The 20,044-nt window shown below is 39.1% G+C and overlaps 1 protein-coding gene across 1 annotated transcript; it reads left to right on the top strand.

Annotated features, from left to right (window-relative positions):
- The first annotated feature begins 15,537 nt into the window (after window positions 1-15,537).
- Window positions 15,538-19,402, top strand: c5ar1.S (complement C5a receptor 1 S homeolog). Its single transcript, XM_018233847.2, has 2 exons — window positions 15,538-16,284; window positions 17,869-19,402. The coding sequence occupies exon 2, from the start codon at window positions 17,897-17,899 to the stop codon at window positions 18,941-18,943; it is 1,047 nt and encodes a 348-aa protein (XP_018089336.1). The 5' UTR covers window positions 15,538-16,284; window positions 17,869-17,896; the 3' UTR covers window positions 18,944-19,402.
- Window positions 19,403-20,044: the final 642 nt, after the last annotated feature.

Below are 20,044 nucleotides of genomic sequence, written 5' to 3'. Positions count from 1 at the left end.
CATTCGCTGTACCAAAACAATTATTGCAACCATCTCATCTCTATAAGCCAATATTCTCTTTAAGTCAAAGCCAGCACACACTACTAATTGTTGTGCACGCAGAACATTTGTTATGAAAACTCAGTGCTAAGTCAATTCATCCATCTCTCTGCACAAAGGTTTTTTAAAAGTATGAGCACAAGATTATTTTTGCCCAATTGGAGGGAATGTTCCCCCACACATATTGAGCAATAATCCTTCAAGGAAAATTCGCAAATAAATCAGATGCATATTGAATGGTCACATACAATTATATTCAGTCTATAGCATGCATATAAATCAACTGCTTATTATTCATGCAGTGTGTGTCCAGTTTTAAAGGGCGGAGGTGCATACAGAACCGTTTCTGCCAAAAACAAAGGGTTTATTATTATTTAACCAACTTGGCAATTAAAAGGATACTGGCTGGTTTAGGTTGTATTTCATCTTCGTGCAAGCAAATAATGGCAAGTGCAAATCTGTATTGTTAACTGGAAATGTTACTGGTATATGTTTCAATATGTAAAATCATTCATTGGTATTGTCTTTACTTTAGGTATAATATTAAAGATGAAGCACAATGGAGTAGTATTTACTGTATTATTACAATAACAATCCTTTACTTACAGAACAAGGGGACAAGTTAACCAAATGATCCACATAATGGGGCTTGGAGCAAATAAAGCTGCCTATAACTTTCACTGGGGTCGCCAAATGAAAGTGTTTTGCACCATTTATCCACCCATGTGGTGGGCCCAGTTATCTGTTCTGAGCTTTTAACTTTAGGCTAGTGATCACAGGGGGAAGGAGAGAAGAGCAGATGTTCCTCCTAAACTGAACAACATCTGAACAATTCTGATTATGGCAGATGGGCTGCCAAGTCAGTTAATAAATACCACAATTGAATTGAAGAAATGGAAATTCTCAAAAAAACCAACTGAGAATTGCTTTTTGGCACCCATAAACATGAACCGACTTTACATGCAGTGCCGGCCTGGGACATCAGAGGCCCACCCAAAAACCTTAGACCAGGGACCCCACTCTTAGTACTATTATTCTTCATCTCCTCACTCAACCTCTATTCTCCTAGTCTCTTTTCTTTACATACTATAATCTATTATTCCATCTATTTAGCTTCTTTGTTCTCATAGAAATAGGGAATGACCATGAAACAGGCCAAATGTAGCATGAGGACTCGCTGACACCTGGGTCCACCGGGAGTTAAACTGGAATCCCAGTGGGCCAGTCCGACACTATTTACATGTTTTTGCACATACCATTTTTAAACAGCAGGATAACTTCATGTATAAAAACTTTTGTTTTGCGTTAAGGGGCTTCCTGCCCCACCTAATATATAAGTTGATGTAAAGTTAAATAAAAAACACTAGACTTGGTTGGATCTTTTTAAAGGGATACTGTCATGGGAAAACATGTTCCCAGCTGCCCCCAGTCATGTGTCTTGTGCTCTGATAAACTTCAGTCACTCTTTACTGCTGTACTGCAAGTTGGAGTGATATCACCCTCCCTTTCCACCCCCCAGCAGCCTAAAAAATGGGAACAATGGGAAGGTAACCAGATAGAAACTCCAAGAGATACAAGATAACACAAGATAACAGCTCCCTGTTAGATCTAAGAACAGCACTCAATAGTAAAATCCAGGTCCCACTGAAACACATTAAGTTACTTTGAGTAGGAGAAACAACAACCTGCCAGAAAGCAGTTCCATCCTAAAGTGCTGGCTCTTTCTGAAAGCACATGACCAGACAAAATGACCTGAGATGGCTGCCTACACGTCAGTATTATGAATTAAAAAAAATACACTTAGGGGCAGATTTATCAAGGGTCGAATTTAAAAGTACAAAAAACTTCCAAATTCGACCATTGAATTTATAAACTTTGAATTCGATGTTTTTTCAGCAAATTTGGCAATCCTGCGATCGAATAAAAATCGTTTCAAACGATTCGAACGATTTTAGCGTACGATCGAATTATTTTTATTCGATGTGTAAAGACTTAGAAAAATGTTGTATAAGGTCCCCATAGGCTAACATAGCACTTCGGCAGGTTTAATTTGGCGAAGTATTGAAGTCAAAGTTTTTTTTAAAGAGACAGTACTTTGATTATCGAATGGTTGAATATTCGAACGATTTTTACTTCGATTTGAAGTAGAAGTAAATTCGAAGTCATGGTATTCTATTCGATGGTCAAAGTATCCAAAAAATTACTTCGAATTTCAAATTTTTTTACTTCGAAAATTCCCTCAAATCCACTTCGACCCTTAGTAAATCTGCCCCTTACTGGTTCAGGAAAGAAATGTTATTTTGTAGAGTGAATTATTTGCAGTTTAAACAGTGTAATTTAGAATTAAAAACGACACCATAAAAAAATTGTGACAGAATCCCTTTAAGCAAAGAATAAAAAGCAATGCTAAATGCTAAAAAGCATTTGATATTAAAATACCTAAACTTTAGCTTTCATTAAAACATGTTTTACATTTTGTAACGCTGAGCATCCAAATTTAAATCAATATATGTTTATGTTTAAATATGCTTATTCAATGAGATCTCTACTAAAGTTGGTCAGTAATGGAAATGACTGGCAAGCCATAAACAGTTACTTAAACAATTGTATGATGACAGATTCTTCTTTATTATATAGTTCTTCCTTTATATTATACTAACACATTCCATTGGGGCACAACACTGGGCAAATCTGTACCTGGACAGTAACACGTTGCAACCAATCAGTGATCAGCTTTTTTTTCTTCCATCTGCAAGTACAACAATGATGGAAGCAAAAATGCAATTGGTTATTATTTGCCATGCGCTAATATGCACAGTGTTGATAAAAAAACCTCATCAATTAAAAAAAAGAATGCAGAATTAAAATTGATTTGTCATTATCATTATCCCTAACGCAGTGCTGTGTCTACGGATTCATCCTTGGCTAGGTCAGCAGTCTGATGGCCTCATTTATGTGCTCAAAACAACACCCTCCCTGATCAATATATCATTAGGGCTCTCTCAGATAACAATAGCAGCAGGGTGACATATCTTGTCTGCATGAATTCATGGATTTCATAGACCTCACATGTGATCTTTCCATGAGTGCCCAAATCAAGCAAAGGTTTGCTATATTTGCCACCTCACCCCTTTAGGCTAAGGCCACACTAGGCGATAGCGCCGCGATTTGACTCGCGGTGACTTTTCGCCGCGACTTTTAAGCCGCAATCGCTGGGGAAACTTTTGCGCTGGCGTCTATGGGGAATCGCGAAAAATCGCCAGCGTAAAAACACACGCGGCGATCTTTTTTCTATTGTCGCTCGAAATCGCCTAGCGAGGCAATTTCGAGCGACAGTAGAGAAAAGATCGCCGCGTGTGTTTTTACGCTGGCGATTTTTCGCGATTCCCCATAGACGCCAGCGCAAAAGTTTCCCCAGCGATTGCGGCTTAAAAGTCGCGGCGAAAAGTCGCCGCGAGTCAAATCGCGGCGCTATCGCCTAGTGTGGCCTTAGCCTTAATACCTGCCACTTATTGAATTCACATCCTATATTGCTGCTTAGCAAATTTAAAAACATACTGCAGACTCGGTTTATATACAGCCATGAGACGTGCATCTAAACTGATTACTAATTAGCCATGCAGGATGTAAAATATGCAGCCAGTACTAAATTGGTTAGGTGGCAATCCTATGGGGCCCATTTACTTGTAAGAGGGTGAACCAAATGTTGTAATTGAATTGTGGTTGAAAGTTGATTGAATAATGTGTGTGAGTATGTGTTAAAAATTGTTGAGAGTGTTATTTGGGTGAGTGGCCAGCAGGTGGAGCTCAAGGGTAAGAAAAGTGTAATTTATTCGCAATTAGCAGATGGGAGGCACATGAACAGACTGAGGACCAGCACGTGCAGAGGAAGTGATACAGCAGTGACTGGGAAGCTGGGCAGGTATAAAAGAAGGCCACACCCTAGAGTTAGAGTCTGAATGGGAGGATGCTGTCAGAGGAGGAGCAGTCCTGAAGAAGAGCCACAGCAGAAAGGAAAGTAAGATAGAATTTAGCATAGTAGTTCATAGTTAGCAGGCACTAGGTGTCTGAGATAGGGAAGTTAGCATGGGTAGTCCTTGCCCCACCTAGGAGTGTAGTGGAAACTAGTTTTCCGTGGATACCCCACAAGTTAGGGACCCAGAATATAGGGAAGACACACGAGAGGGTTAAGAGGCCTGAGGCACGAAGAAGGACTGTGAGTGGTCCCGGTCAGAATAGTAAAGGGGTGCTGGTGTGGCACCGGATTACTGTGACGGGAAGGCTTGGCGGAGTGGTAAAGGGGTGCTGAGGTGCACCGGATTACCGAACCAAGCGGTGGACGAGTCCGGAATGGTAAGAGTTAACCGTGCCTGAGATCTGGGACAGGCCCTAGGAAACTGTGGTGGAAAACAGTTGTGACACAGGAGTTGATATTGCATGAATGCGTCTAACCAACAAGTGTGACTGTACAAAATTCTTGTTACTCCAAATAAATCAGAAATATTTTTATTTTAAAAATTGCTACGTCTCACGATTGCTTCCTGTAAGGGGTTAACAGCTGGAGGGCCCCCTACATACTTAGCTCGAGTAAAGGAATAGAATAAAAAAAGCTTCAAATTTCGAATGTTTTTTTTGGCTACTTCGACCATCGAATTGGCTACTTCGACCTTCGACTACGAATCGAACAATTCGAACTAAAAATCGTTCGACTATTTGACCATTCAATAATTGAAGTACTGTCTTTTTAAAAAAAATTCGACCCCCTACTTCGCCACCTAAAACCTACCGAACCTCAATGTCAGCCTATGGGGAAGGTCCCCATAGGCTTTCTAAGGTTTTTTTGGTCGTAGAAAAATAGTTCGATCGATTGATTAAAATCCTTCAAATCGTTCGATTTTTCATTCGATCGTTCGATTGAACTCATTGCGGTAAATCCTTCGACTTCGATATTCGAAGTCATAGGATTTACCTTCGGCAGTTGAATATCGAGGGTTAATTAACCCTCGATATTTGACCCAATGTAAATCTGCCCCTATGTGTTGGCAGCCAGATGAGACAGATCATTCTGTGTATCTCCATCTTAAACAGTTTACCTTTAAGTTAACTATAAGTATGTTAAAAAAGAGATCTTAATAATGCCATATTCAGAGAGAGAAATCTTTTTTTTATTATTCAAATTATATTCAATATTGCCAGACAGGGTTCAATATAGAGCTATTTGAAGGGATTCTGTCATGATTTTTATGGTGTCGTTTTTATTTCTAAATTACCCTGTTTATACTCCAAATAATTCACTCTACAATATAAAAAGTTCATTCTGGAACCAACACGTTTATTTTTGTTGTTGTAATATTGGTGTGTAGGCGCCATCTCAAGTCATTTTGCCTGGACATGTGCTTTCAGAAAGAGACAGCACTTTAGGATGGAACTGAATGTGTCTCAGTGAGACCTGGATTTTACTATTGAGTGTTGTTCTTAGATCTACCAGGCAGCTGTTATCTTGTGTTAGGGAGTTGCTATCATTGTTCCTTCTCATTGTTCTATTGTTAGGTTGCTGGGGGGAGGCGGGCGAGAGGCATGAAATCACTTCAATTTGCAGTACAGCAGTAAAGAGTGAGTTTATCAGAGCACAAGTCACATGACTGGGGGCAGGGGCAATCCTGCCCATTTTGCTGCCCGAGGCGGCCTTTGTTTTGTTGCCCCCCGTCCCTAAGGCACTCATATTTTCATCGCCGGATGGGTGTCCGGTAGGGTTGCCACCTTTTTAAAATTTCTTTACCGGCTGGTGGGGGCGAGGGCACAAAGGGGCGGGGCGTGATGACAAAAAGGCGCAGGGCATGCCGCCAAAAGGGGCGGGGCAGCACCACGGACACTAAAAGAACCACAAAGAAAAGCTAAGTTCAAGGGGATTGGGGCCAGGCCGAGGGCTCTTTTTAATCGTATTACAAATATACCGGCAGCTACATTGCCGGTAAATTTGTAATACCGGCCCTGGCCTTGGCAGGTATTTTACCGGCTAGGCCAGTAAAATACCGGCCGGGTGGCAACCCTAGTGTCGGGGGGGGGGGGGGGGCAGGTCGCTAGTGCAGATCGCTCTCTGCTAGGGATGCACCGAATCCAGGATTCGGTTCAGGATTCAGCCAGGATTCGGCCTTTTTCAGCAGGATTCGGATTCGGCCAAATCCTTCTGCCAGGCCGAACCGAATCCGAATCCTAATTTGCATATGCAAATTAGGGGTGGGGAGGGAAATCGCGTGACTTTTCGTCACAAAACAAGGAAGTAAAAATGGTTTCTGTCTTCCCACCCCTATTTTGCATATGCAAATTAGGGTTCGGATTCGGTTCGGTATTCGGCCGTATCCGTGCATCCCTACTCTCTGCACTAGATAAGCCGAATTTCCGGGTTGAAAACCGGAAATTCGTCTCTTAAAGTTCACAGAAGTGGCATTTTGCCGCCCCTGGCAACCAGGGGGGTGCTGTGGCCTGAGGCTAGTGTCTCAACACTCCTCATTGGCAGAGCGCCCCTGACTGGGGACAGCAGGGAAACTAACAAAATGTCTAGCCCCATGTCAGAGTTCAAAATCAAATATAAAAAAATCTGTTTGCTCTTTTGAGAAATGGATTTCAGTGCAGAATTCTGCTGGAGCAGCACTATTAACTGATGCGTTTTGAAAACAACATGTTTTCCCATGACAGTATCCCTTTAAATAATACCTTAAATTTGCCTAGAACATCATTTGCCTCATGCAAACCTGGACATTTCCTACCTCCTCTCACTTCCTATTGGCAGACCATCACCCATGAATTTCAATCAGAGGAGTTTATCCTGAGAGCATCTGCCTTAACCCCTTGTGTGCCAGAGCCCCTAAAAATAGAAGTGACATTCAGTTTGCTGTAACGCTTGTAACATCGGTTGTGGGTTGCGTTTTACCCCTGTAGTGCCATAGGATGTGAGGTTCTTAGTAAAACTTATCTCTGAAACATGCTCTGCTGATAGTAGATATTTTGTGGGGGAGCATCATAGGCCCTATGTAAAATGGTCTACATCTGTTTTATGCAGAGTGGGGTTGTCATCATTTATAGTTAAAAGCTGGTACTTTGCAGATCAGTCCTAAACTGTGACTTTAAATACAATTCTATCTACTATAACACAGTGAAAGGGATGCACGAGAAAGATTGCCTCATGATTTACACAATCTGTAAAGAAGGATGTGGTTTGTGACTCAAGTAAAACGGAATATAAAGTACATGAAATTAGATAAGTGGAGAAAATATCATTCTAAGCAACTTTCCAATATGTTTTGTAAATACTGTTTGCGCTGCAGAAAGCAATTTATGTCTGGCTGTTTCTATGGGCTGCCTAAAAGTATAAACAAATAGAGATTTCTGCTTCTCTCTGAGACAAGTAATTTTAGGGGGATTATTTATCAAATTCAAAAATATTCTCACTATTTTCTGAAAACCTCTCTGAACAAATTCACACTGACTTTTCCCCCCCTCAATACATTTTTTCGAAGACTGCTTGTGCGGGAAAAAATGCGATAAAATCATGAAAAAATCGAAATCGTACGTCTTTTTCGGATTTGACGCCCGAAACCTGCTACTTTTTCGGATTTGAAGCCCAAAACCTCTGACTTTTTCATTTTGAAGCCCGAAACCTCTGACTTTTTCAGATTTGATGCCTGAAACCACAAAATCTTTGGAGTATTGAATGAAGCCCAGCACAGATCAGGATATCAACGGGACATTTGCCATTGACTTCTATATGAACTCGGCAGGTCTGAGTTGGAGTACTTTTTTATTCGGACTTAACACCATCAATATTAAGGGGCCCATTTACTTAGCTCGAGTGAAGGAATAGAGGAAAAAAACTTTGAATTTCGAATGCTTTTTTTGGCTACTTCGACAATTGAATGGGTTACTTTGACTTCGAATCGAAGGATTCAAACTAAAAATCGTTCGACTATTCGACCATTCGATAGTTGAAGTACTGTCTCTTTAAGAAAAAACTTCAACCCCCTAGTTCGCCACCTAAAAGCTACCGAAGTCAATGTAAGCCTATGGGGAAGGTCCTCCTTTGCTAGCTTTTTTTGGTCGAACAAAAATCGTTCGATCGATGGATTAAAATCCATCAAATGATTCGAAGGATTTAATCGTTTGATCGAACAAATAGAGCAAAATCCTTCGACTTCGACATTCGAAGTCGAAGGATTTAACTTCGACAGTAGAATATCAACCTTAAGTAAATTTGCCCCTTAATGAATCTTGAAAAATCAATAAAAATCAAGAAAAGTCAGACCAGAAAAAAATCGCACATTAATGAATAACCCCCTAGATGTAAAGAAATGAATTATTCAAGTTTGGAGGAGTACGTTTATTCTATATGTGATTTCCATAGCACACTGAACAGATTTGAAAATATTTGCCAGATACATTTTTACATTAATATCTGGCTCATTAATATTGATGATTATTTTGTGGTGTTCAGTAAGAATATGCTTCTGGCAGGAGCATTAGATCCATTATTTCTCTAGCATCTTTCTTTCTTAACAATATAAAGCAGGATGACAAAAAAACGAAACCATTTTCCCAATCAATGCCTTTGTCTTAAATGGTCTCTAATGCCCACTCTTACAACATTGCTTGAGATTAGAGTATATTACTGAATGTAGATTGATTGTTCTGTTTTTAACACTTGCCCTACCATGTAAGCCATAATTGGCATCACCACACGTTGCATATTTTGGAGCTGAGATATGGGAACTCTCATATAGGGGCAAAGAACTATAATCAGAGATGTTCAGATGTGGACCCCTTATTCTTGTTCTGGACATCAGAAATTTTGTGCTTTGCTCTCCACTGCTCTACTCACAAAACAAATTGCACAAAACAAATTGGGGGTCGCTTAGTGGAACCCCTAAGAAGTCCCTTAGGGTTCCCTTAGTGAAAGAGACACAAGAACGAACATTTTCTAATTCATGCAGAACTTCTGCCTGGGGAATGACTGCAGTTTTAATCATGCAAGAGGTGCACAGTGCAATGTCTAAGGGCACAGGCTAAGCCAGGACTGCTCCTCTAAGGACTAGGCCAGTGTTGGACTGGACCACAGGGATACCAGGAAAACTCGCGGTGGGCCCAGGTGTCAGTGGGCCCTCATGCTGCTGAACATTTGGCTTATTTCATGGCCATTTCCTATTTCTATGAGAATATAGAGACTAAATAGATGGAATAATAGATTATAGTATGTAAAGGAAAGATACTAGGAGAATAGAGGTTGAGTGAGGAGAGGAAGAAAATAATACCTAGAGTGGGCCCCTGGTCTAAGGATTTTTGGGTGGGCCCTGCTCTAAGAGTTTTTGGTGGGCCCCTGGTGTCCCAGTCCGACACTGGACTAGGCCTCTCCTGCTCCCTAACTTTTAAGGTGTGGAAGGAGAGAAGCCTTTGTGCCTCCTCTGTCTGCCACTGTTGAATAGAGGGCTGCCGAATGCAGCAGATGCCTGTCACAATACAGCAACAAAGGCAGACATACTTCCTTCCTTGCTGTAAATGATCCCTATTGGTTTTCAATGTACACCTCATATAATAATATGCAAATGACGTACTATTTCTTTTTTTTATTTTTATTGTTTTATAGTTTAAAGAAAAATAAATAAATAAATAAAATACACATTTTAAACTTAATTTAATTATCCACTCTTCTAAATATGAAATGTTGAAATCTGAAGCATGCATTCATACGCTTATCAGCTGCATCAGAAGACTAATTCCGTTCCAGGTTGATTTTTTGAGAATTACTGAGATCTGTAAAACAATAAAAAAAACTTTAAAGTTCAGAATACTAATGACAGACTTGATATACTCCTTTTTAACACACTTAAAGGGATACTGTCATGGGAAAAAATTTTTTTCCCAAAATGAATCAGTTAATAGTGCTGCTCCAGCAGAATTCTGCACTGAAATCCATTTCTCAAAAGAGCAAACAGATTTTTTTTTATTCAATTTTGAAATCTGACATGGGGCTAGACATTTTGTCAATTTCCCAGCTGCCCCTGGTCATGTGACTTGTGACTTGAGAGAAATGCTTTCTGGCAGGCTGCTGATTTTCCTTCTCAATGTAACTGAATGTGTCTCAGTGGGACATGGGTTTTTACTATTGAGTGTTGTTCTTAGATCTACCAGGCAGCTGTTATCTTGTGTTAGGGAGCTGCTATCTGGTTACCTTCCCATTGTTCTTTTGTTTGGCTCCTGGGGGGGGAAAAGGGAGGGGGTGATATCACTCCAACTTGCAGTACAGCAGTAAATAGTGATTGAAGTTTATCAGAGCGCAAGTCACATTACTTGGGGCAGCTGGGGATATTGACAATATGTCTAGCCCCATGTCAGATTTCAAAATTGAATATTAAAAAATCTGTTTGCTCTTTTGAGAGATGGATTTCAGTGCAGAATTCTGCTGGAGCAGCACTATTAACTGATTCATTTTGAAAAAAATGTTTTCCCCATGACAGTATCCCTTTAATTTAACTATCCACTCTTCTAAATATGAAATGTTGAAATCTGGAGCATGAATTCATACGCTTATCAGCTGCATCAGAAGACTAATTCCGTTCCAGGTTGATTTTTTGAAAATTACTGAGATCTGTAAAACAATAAAAAAAACTTTCAAGTTCAGAATACTAATGGCAAACCTGATATACTGCTGTTTAACACACTTAAGTACAATTCAAGAAGCTAAAACTGCTGAAAAATATATCTTACTTGTGTTAGAAACAGCAGCAAAAAATAAAGAATAGAAAGCAAATGAGGAAGTCAGTAGAGCTGATGTAGACAAAGGATTATGGGCAAAAGTGCAAACTTTAGGCATATGGACAAAGAGTTGTAGCTGTCTGTCTGTCTGTCTGTGTATGCAGTGCTGGTACATGAGCTTGTCTTGTATTAATAAAAAACAATACAAGATTTTTGTGAAGGTAGACTGCCCCTTTAAGTTATCTTGCCCATTCCATACCCAAAACTTGATTTCATGGGGGACATTTATTTTGTTTGAAAGCAAAGACGTTTTAGCAGTTTAGATTTAGTTGTATTATCGTGATCATAAATGATGCGCTGTGAGACAACATCTGCAGTGACCAAGGCATATTTTAGTTATATCTGAAAACCGTTTATGACGGGGACCATCTGACTCAAGATCCTCCTTTAGAAAAAAAAGCTGTTATAGATAATAGAGATAAAAAAATCAAATACAGGAAGGTTAAAATCATAACATTTTGCTTATTACTATGTAACTCAAGTTGGAGATGACAAGGTATGTCTATTTTTCTTGTTTGATGGAGCGGAGTTCTGCGTCTTTTTGAGATCCCACTCCCATGCCAATATCTGATTATCTCTAATAATCTATGTCCTCCGCTCACATGCAATGGGAGAAATGCAGGGGGATTCCACTGTATATAGAAAACTAATGTGACTCACTCATCACTTACCGAGAGTATTTGAAGCCCTTTACAGTTACCGTGTCTGATACTAAGGGGCCGATTCACTAAATTCGAGTGAAGGATTCAAAGTAAAAAAACTTCGAATTTCGAAGTATTTTTTGGGCTACTTCGACCATCGAATGGGCTACTTCGACCTTCGACTACGACTTCGAATCGAAGGATTCGAACCAAAAATCGTTCGACTATTCGACCATTCGATAGTCGAAGTACTGTCTCTTTAAAAAAAACTTCGACCCCCTAGTTCGGCAGCTAAAAGCTACCGAAGTCAATGTTAGCCTATGGGGAAGGTCCCCATAGGCTTTCCTAAGTTTTTTTGATCGAAGGATATTCCTTCGATCGTTGGATTAAAATCCTTCGAATTGTTCGATTCGAAGTATTTAATCGTTCGATCGAAGGAATAATCCTTCGATCGTACGATCGCAGTATTTGCGCTAAATCCTTCGACTTCGATATTTGAAGTCGAAGGATTTCAATTCCTAGTCGAATATCGAGGGTTAATTAACCCTCGATATTCGACGCTTAATGAATCAGCCCCCTAAGCCTATTTCTACCTACTTTTTGATCACAGGTTTTGAGTTATTCCATGGAACTACTGTTCAATACCACACATTTGCATTATACTACTCTGACATGCAAATAGGGTAATTAAATAACAAACTTGGCACCAGGTCTAGTAATCCATAACAAATACGATGTTTGTTTTATAACAGTTGATTAATAAATGCTGCTTGTTGGTTGGGTTACTAGGTCTGGGGCAAATGGTGTGACTTTTATTACCCCTTAATGCCTCAACCCACAGGGACTTTTTAAAAACCCTGATCACAGCAACCTAACAACAATAAGTTGTTAAACTGTTAAATTCCCAATTTAACTAGAGGCAAAGCTAGTGAGTTAATAAGAATAATATGTCATTAATATTATTATATTGAAACCTCTAATCCACAAGTTTCTACAACTATTGTTTGAACAATTATATTAAGTCCAGTGTTTGTGATAATATTATTGTAAAGCTCTGTTTAAACCATTTTAACTGCAATTCATGTACAGATTTTTTTTAGAAATATTTTTTTCACTTTTTCTCTTGGAAAACTAATCAAAAAACTGGATATGACAAAATACAGTTGTGCATTTGTTTGGATACAATCTGGAAAATTTTAATTGATGAAAGTATTTCATTTTCATATCTATCATTATAAGTTGTAAATTCAAACACGAGGATTAACAACATGAAGGAATTGATCAGATGCCAGCAAAACCATATTTTCTGTTTTGTTGGAGTGCAGTGGCAGTTTCTAGAGATGAAGGGGCCCATTTACTTAGCTCGAGTGAAGGAATAGAGGAAAAAAGCTTCGAATTTTGAATGTTTTTTTTGGCTACTTCGACCATCGAATGGGCTACTTCGACCTTCGACTTCGATCTTCGACTTCGACCTTTGACTTCGAATCAAACGATTCGAACTAAAAATCGTTCAACTATTCGACCATTCGATAATCTAAGTACTGTCTCTTTAAGAAAAACTTCGACCCCCTAGTTCGCCACCTAAAAGCTACCGAAGTCAATGTTAGCCTATGGGGAAGATCCCCATAGGCTTTGGTAGCTTTTTTTGGTCGAACAAAAATCGTTCGATCAATCGATTCGAACGATTCGAAGGATTTAATCGTTCGATCGAACGTTTTTTCAAATAGCGCTAAATCCTTTGACTTCGATATTCGAAGTCGAAGGATTTAACTTCGACAGTCGAATATCGACGGTTAATTAACCCTCGATATTCGACCCTAAGTAAATCTGCCCCATAGACTCTGAATCCAGCTGCTAATGTAAACTGAAGCCCACACCTATGCATAAACATAGAATGGATGGGAACACTCTCATAGGGAAGAGTATTTTTTAAAATAAATAAATAAATAAATTAGTGGCGTTTTATACAAAACAAAAGAAAAGCTTTTTTTGTAACCCTGGCAATAGCCCTGGCAATAGTGGCACTGTGATGGAAAACTGCAATGATAAGCAATACAATAAGAGACAGCAAACTGCAGGCTGAGGTTCTAAAGTCAGCTATGAATTTTGCACCATTCACAATGGGTTGCATAAAAGCTGTCATTAGCGATGGGAGATTTCAGCCGGTTTCAGGAAAATTGATGAAATGGCAAAAAACTGCCTTGAAGTCAGTGGGCTTTTTTGGTGCAGTATTTTTCAAACCATGCAATATTTCATTTTTTACTATAAATTAGAGTCTATGGCTGTTTATTTGCAGCAAAATATTTTGCTCATCCCTAGTGTCATACTTGGCCTGTAATTATTGTTTGACATTGTGTGTAACTGTCCCAGGACTGATCTGTCAACATCCACTGGCAAAAACACATGAACTCTAGTTTCAATGAGTGCAAGCAAACATGTGCTGGTGTCAAAACATAACAGCTTCGGAAGTGAGAATATTGGCATTTTGGCTCTAATCTAACTATTTAAACCCTTATTCTGCTTAAAAGCTTTGTCAAAATTTGACTATGTTCTCAGTGTCAGGCTCTGCTGGGGTTTGACCCTGGGACTTCCTGATTACTGGCTGCTCACCCTAACCCCCAGGCCCAAAGAGCAGCCAGCAAGTTCTTATTTATACCCCACCTGTGTCTCAGGATTAGCCATCTCACCCCATCATCCTATTTGTTGGGATCAGCCAATCAGGGCTGACCCTGCCTTATATAAGGCCAGTCCTCCTCACAACCAGTACCTGAGCATTGTCCCAACCTGAGCACTGTGGCATTGTCCCTGGCTTGGGTTCTCTAGCTCTGGTTTCTTGCCTTGCCTTGTCCTGACCTTGCCTTGCCTGACCTTACCTTGCGCCTGTTCCAGTCCTACTTGGTCCTGTTCCTATTCCTGTCTGACTCTCTTAGCCTGCACCATCCTAATCTGATTCTGTTCCTAATCCTGTTCCTGTTCCTGTCCTGTTCCTGATCTTCGTCCGGTCCATCATTATTTATCCAGACTCTGACGATTCATCCTTGTCACCCTGTTCCTGCCCTTTATTCTCTGTATCCCGTGTGCACATACAGCTCTTGTCTGAGCTCGGCAGCACCCACTACCTATCCCTGACACTCAGGTTGCAAAGTGAGAGCTGCATTGGAACGGCAGGTCAGCATCTTGACACTGAGGAGGCAACACTATTGCCATTTTAGCTCCACTCTGCCTACTTAAAGGAGAACAAAATTTCAACTAAAGAAGTAGGTTAGAAATGTTGTACATTGTATTTTGGGCTTCTGTGAACAACCCAAGGCAACCATAGCCCTTTAGCAGTAAATATCTGTGCCCCAAAGATTCCCAGTAGCTCCCCATCTTCTTTTCTGCTGATTCACTGCTCATTTGTATAGCTGTCACTTACTGAGCTAAGGGACCAACTCAAAATATACAGTCCACATAGAATATAGAATATATAAGGCTGATAATTACTACATTGCAGCACAGAAACCAGTGAAACTAGCATCATAATGTAATAATCAGCCCTGTAGCATCAGCTTATATTACAGACCAACCTCATTTTCTGCTTCATAATTTCTGATGACCCCTAAACTTAGCTTCTCAAGTGCTTCAGAGCCCACTGTATGAGTGTAGCAGACACTTTTCAAGATGGTGACCTCCTGTGACAAGTTTGAAGTCCTGGATCATTGCTGCTATTGAGAAGATGGAAATTTAGGTTGGTGCAATAAGTTCAGTATATAAAATATAGCATTTTTAGCCATATTGATTTTTAGGGTTTAGTTCGCCTTTAAAAAAAACTCTTCTTCTGCTTTAGCTCCTTAGCAAAATTTGGCTCTTTTTACTTTGCCTGTGTGACAACCATTTAAGCATATATATATATATATATATATATATATATATATATATATATATATATATATATATATATAAAATATCCAGGACCTCACCTCATCTATGATACCAACGAGTCCTGTTAAATTTGTCAGATAGCCAGTCTAAGAGGCACATTTCCTAAAGAGTGACTTTTCTCTTCACCTAACCACCACCACCACCCCCTAACCAGTTCACCTCACTTGCTCCATATTTTCTAAAAATCGCAAGTTTACTTTTTTAAAGAGAAATGTGGTAAATGTTCTCTTTGCGTAATTAATCTTGAAAATTCATTCAATAGTATATTTCTCTATACAATGGTAGTAGAGAAAATTCTCAAGTTCTCTACAACATAGACTTTGGGGAAAAGGGTAACCAATAGAAAGGCAAACAGTGCAACATTTCAGTAGCACTGAGGTTTATCACCAGAGAAGTGTATTATTCTCCTTTTAGTAGTCGCTCAAATTGTCATTTTGGCAAATTTTCATTAAAAAAGCACAATTTACTCTTTAGTAAATCTGCCCCTCTTACTCTTTTGTGATAGGTAACCTCTCAGTCATAAATAATAGGAGGACTGCTATTTTTTGATGGAAGAAAAAATAAATTCAAACACAGATGAACCTGGATTAACTCCATATTATTACCAGAAAAAAAAATTCTAATCTTGTCTAATATTACAGTTTCTCTTTTATCACAATATCCTGTACCACTTTCTTCGGCATCACAAATTGTTGTTCCATAAAAATCAGAAAAGTTTTATTTTGAAGGTAGTGCCTTTAAAAAGGATGCAAGGGTTTGTTGGATAATGTTAAAGGACAGATAAGAGGAAAAGCTTCACTTCCTTTATTGCATAGTTCTCTTTTTAACTGTGTTCCTAAACAGAACTGCCAGCACTTCCAGACAAGCACCAGCTCTACAAGTAAGTTAAATATACACATTACATTAAACTATTGCATTTTTGTGACTATTTTTATAACTTTCTTGAATTGACATTTAACTGTTTGTGCCTCTGGAATCTGACAATTTACTGATATACGTATTTAGTACTGGGGGTCAGCAATTTCAACCTGTAAATTTACTTTGAGGGTTTTAGTAAAATATCAAATTCTTATGGACTTATTAGAATGTTTTGCTTAATTATTAAAAATTCTATTGATAAAAAAACTCAACTGAATACAATGTTTGGAAAAAACCTCGAATTTGTGAGCTAAAAAAAACCTTGAAAAACTCAAACATTTCAAATGAAAAAAAAAATGGCTATAATTTTGCCTAGGACAGCTCCCATTGACTTCTACATGAACTAGCAAGCTTTTAGATGCTGAAGTTTTACATTTGAGTTTTTCGTGCTTAACAAATACCGAACATTTGAGTTTTTGAAAATATAATATGAATTTGGGAGTTTTTGTGCAAAAATTTGAATTTGAAAATTGATAAATCAACCAGATTTATTAAGGGTCAAATTGAAAATTCTAATTTTTAAATTCTAATTTTGAGTTTATTTTAGGGTCAGATCTATCAAGGATCGAAGTGAAAATTCGAAGTAAAAAAAAAAATCGAATTTCAAGCTATTTTTGTGTACTTTGGGTGTACTAGGGAATAGTCCCTAGTACGAATACAGCCTATTCACCCGCAAAAAAACCTTAGATTTTTAAAATAAATTTCGGTTGGTCTTTTTTTATTCGAATTTCGAAGTTATGGGAGTTCAAAAAAACTCCCATTACTTTGAAATTCGACCTTTGATAAATCTGCCCCGGGTGTAATTTGACTAGGGAATAGATTACAAAAATTTAGAAATTTAAAATTTATCATGTACTGTCCCTTTAAGAATTCAAATTCGACTATTCACAATCTAAAACCTGCCGAATTGGTGTTTTAGCCTATGGGGGACCTCCTACAATGGATTTGGAGTAATTTGGTGGACTTTTGAAAATCAATTTTTTTTGGTGAAAAAACTCGATTCGAGTTTGCAGGTCGATCTCATTCAGAATTTTTCAATAAATTTGTATTGCTCATTTTTCCCCCCAAATTTCGAGTTTATCGGAGTTTTTATAAACTCTAAATTTGACCCTTGGAGATAAGTCTCCCGAAGAAGAGGTTGGCGACTAAATCTCCCCGAATCTTAGAGTGTGCCCTAAATGTATTACTTATTCATAGTTTACAATACAATTTAGTCTCCAAACAGACAAACTCAGCAGCTTTTGTCTTAAATACTTTCTTAGGACAAAGAAGGTGCTGCAATAGTATGTTTATAGGTAAGAGAATACTGATTCTGACACCTGTCGAGAACAGTTGTGTAGAACTTCCCAAACTGAAGGGCTGCCACCTAAGCAGAGGATAAGGGGCAGCAACTTACAGGACAGTTACACAGAAGAAGCAACAGGATTATTGATGGTATAAATTCAAAGAAAACCACCTGAGTTTGTAGTTATCTTTTTTTTTAAAACACATGGCTAACAAGCAGTTGACTCATATCCATACTGTAACATACCATCATGTATTTTAGGGTCAGAAGACGTTCAACAAAATTCATAATGGATTCTGAATCTTTTTCAAATGGCTCATCATATGAATATCCAGGAGAATATGATCAACGGGACACTGATTACAGGCCCAAAGGAAAACCTATTTCTTTATCATCATTTCATAGTGCGGCTTTGTTTATCCTAAGCGTAGTACTGGTTCTCGGAGTGCTGGGCAATGCCTTGGTGGTATGGATAACAACGTGTGAGATGAAAAGGTCCGTCAACACAGTGTGGTTTCTGAATCTGGCCATTGCTGATTTACTGTGCTGTCTCTCTGTACCCTTTACAATAATGGAGATTATCCTGGGTCAGTGGCCATTAGGACTGGCCACCTGCAAACTGATCCCTTCTCTTCTATTGATAAATATGTACGCCAGTGTCCTTTTACTGACTGTCATAAGTATAGACCGATGGGCACTGGTTGCAAAACCAGTTTGGTGTAAGAACAAAAGAACTGTGACCAAGGCGTATTTGGCATGTGCAACGGTGTGGCTCTTGGCTCTAATTTTGACCAGCCCATCCTTTTTATTTAGGAATATACTTACAGACTTTAAAGGCGTATCTTGTGTAATGCATTACAACTTTTCTGAAGAGCACATAGAAAAGGTCAAGCAGTTTATTGCCATTTTCCGATTCTTAATGGGCTTCATGATTCCTTTTGTGGCTCTCACTGTATGTTACGGCGTATTAGTGAGAAAAGTGAGTGAGCGCTATAGCAAATCTGGCAAGACAATGAAAGTAGTTGCCGTAGTCATTGTAGGCTTCTTTGTCTGCTGGTTCCCTTATCATATAGCCGGTCTTATACTGGCTACTCATTCACCTAAGACAGACATTTACAAAAACACATTGCAAGTAGACCGCATTTTGATTAGCTTTGCAATTATTAACAGTTGCATCAATCCTATCATTTATGTTTTAGCAGGGCAAGACTTGAAATCCATATTTAGAACATCCATCAAATCAGTAATAAAGAGTGTACTGGAAGAGGAAGAAAGTCAGCTATTTGATCCCAATAAGACAAAATCACATGCAGAAAACACTGTTACATCTGTGTAGTGTAATTAAGCAACTTCATCAATCACACCTTGAAATCAGATCCTTTTTGTGAAGTGTGGGGGAAATCAGACCACTGGATTATTCTGTGTAGGTCACAGTGTGAGGAAGAACCCTTTATTATGGGCATAGCCCAAGGGATAAGTCTCAGCATTGTAGAGTATGGGGAAGGTCAGACACAATATCGAACAGTTTCAAAAAAGATCAGGAACCCAATTGTACAGTGTGTGGGGAGTCAGGGAGTTTGTTAAGCGTTACGCGGAAATCAAACAGTGTAGGAACATAAGTACCCATTAGTACCCATATTGCACAGCAGGGGTTGAGTGAAGCCCACAAGATCATATTCTGCATTGCTCAGTGCAGACTAGATAAGGCTAGATAAGACTTGGATGCCAGGGGCCCACCAGAAAACCTTAGACCTACCTTGGACCTACTTTCCAAACTATTTTTCCTCCTCTTCTCACTCAATCTCTTTATTCTCCTAGGGGCAAATTTACTAACCTCCGAAAATTCGCCAGCGACGGGTTCGCTCACATCGCAACACTTCGCCAGGCGTAGATTCGCCAGGACAACGCTAATTCACTAAAATCCGAAGTTGCGTCTAGGGCGCCGAATGCTAGCGAAGTAGCGCTAGCTTTACTGCGGCAAGGGAAGCGAAGTTGCGATAGTGTTGCCTAATTTACATACGGCGGGAAGTTAAAGTTGAATGGACGTATATGTTGCAGCAAATACATTACACTACACAAGCCCAGGGAAACCTTAATAAAATAAAATAAATTTGTTATAATACCCTACACATGAACCCGGTGTATAGTTTATGTGCCATATGTTAGGAAATGTAGGGGGGAAGCCGGGAACCCCAGAAAAAAATTATGATCTTTTGCAGCCTATCACCCGGAAAAATGAAAAGTCGCCAGCGTTTCTTGGGACTTAGAAAGATTTTCAACTATTTTTTGAGTCCTATCTACTCTATTTTACTTCGCTTGGTCCGAGGTGGCGAAGGCAAGTCTGGCGCAATAGGTAACGTTCAGTAAAATCTGCATCTTAGTGATTTTGCGTAGTTACGTCCATTCGCCAGAGTGCAAATTCGCCTGGCATTAGGGA

Source organism: Xenopus laevis, chromosome 8S (assembly GCF_017654675.1).
Source record: "Xenopus laevis strain J_2021 chromosome 8S, Xenopus_laevis_v10.1, whole genome shotgun sequence".
NCBI lineage: Eukaryota > Metazoa > Chordata > Amphibia > Anura > Pipidae > Xenopus > Xenopus laevis.
This window is presented reverse-complemented; position numbering and strand designations above follow the sequence as displayed.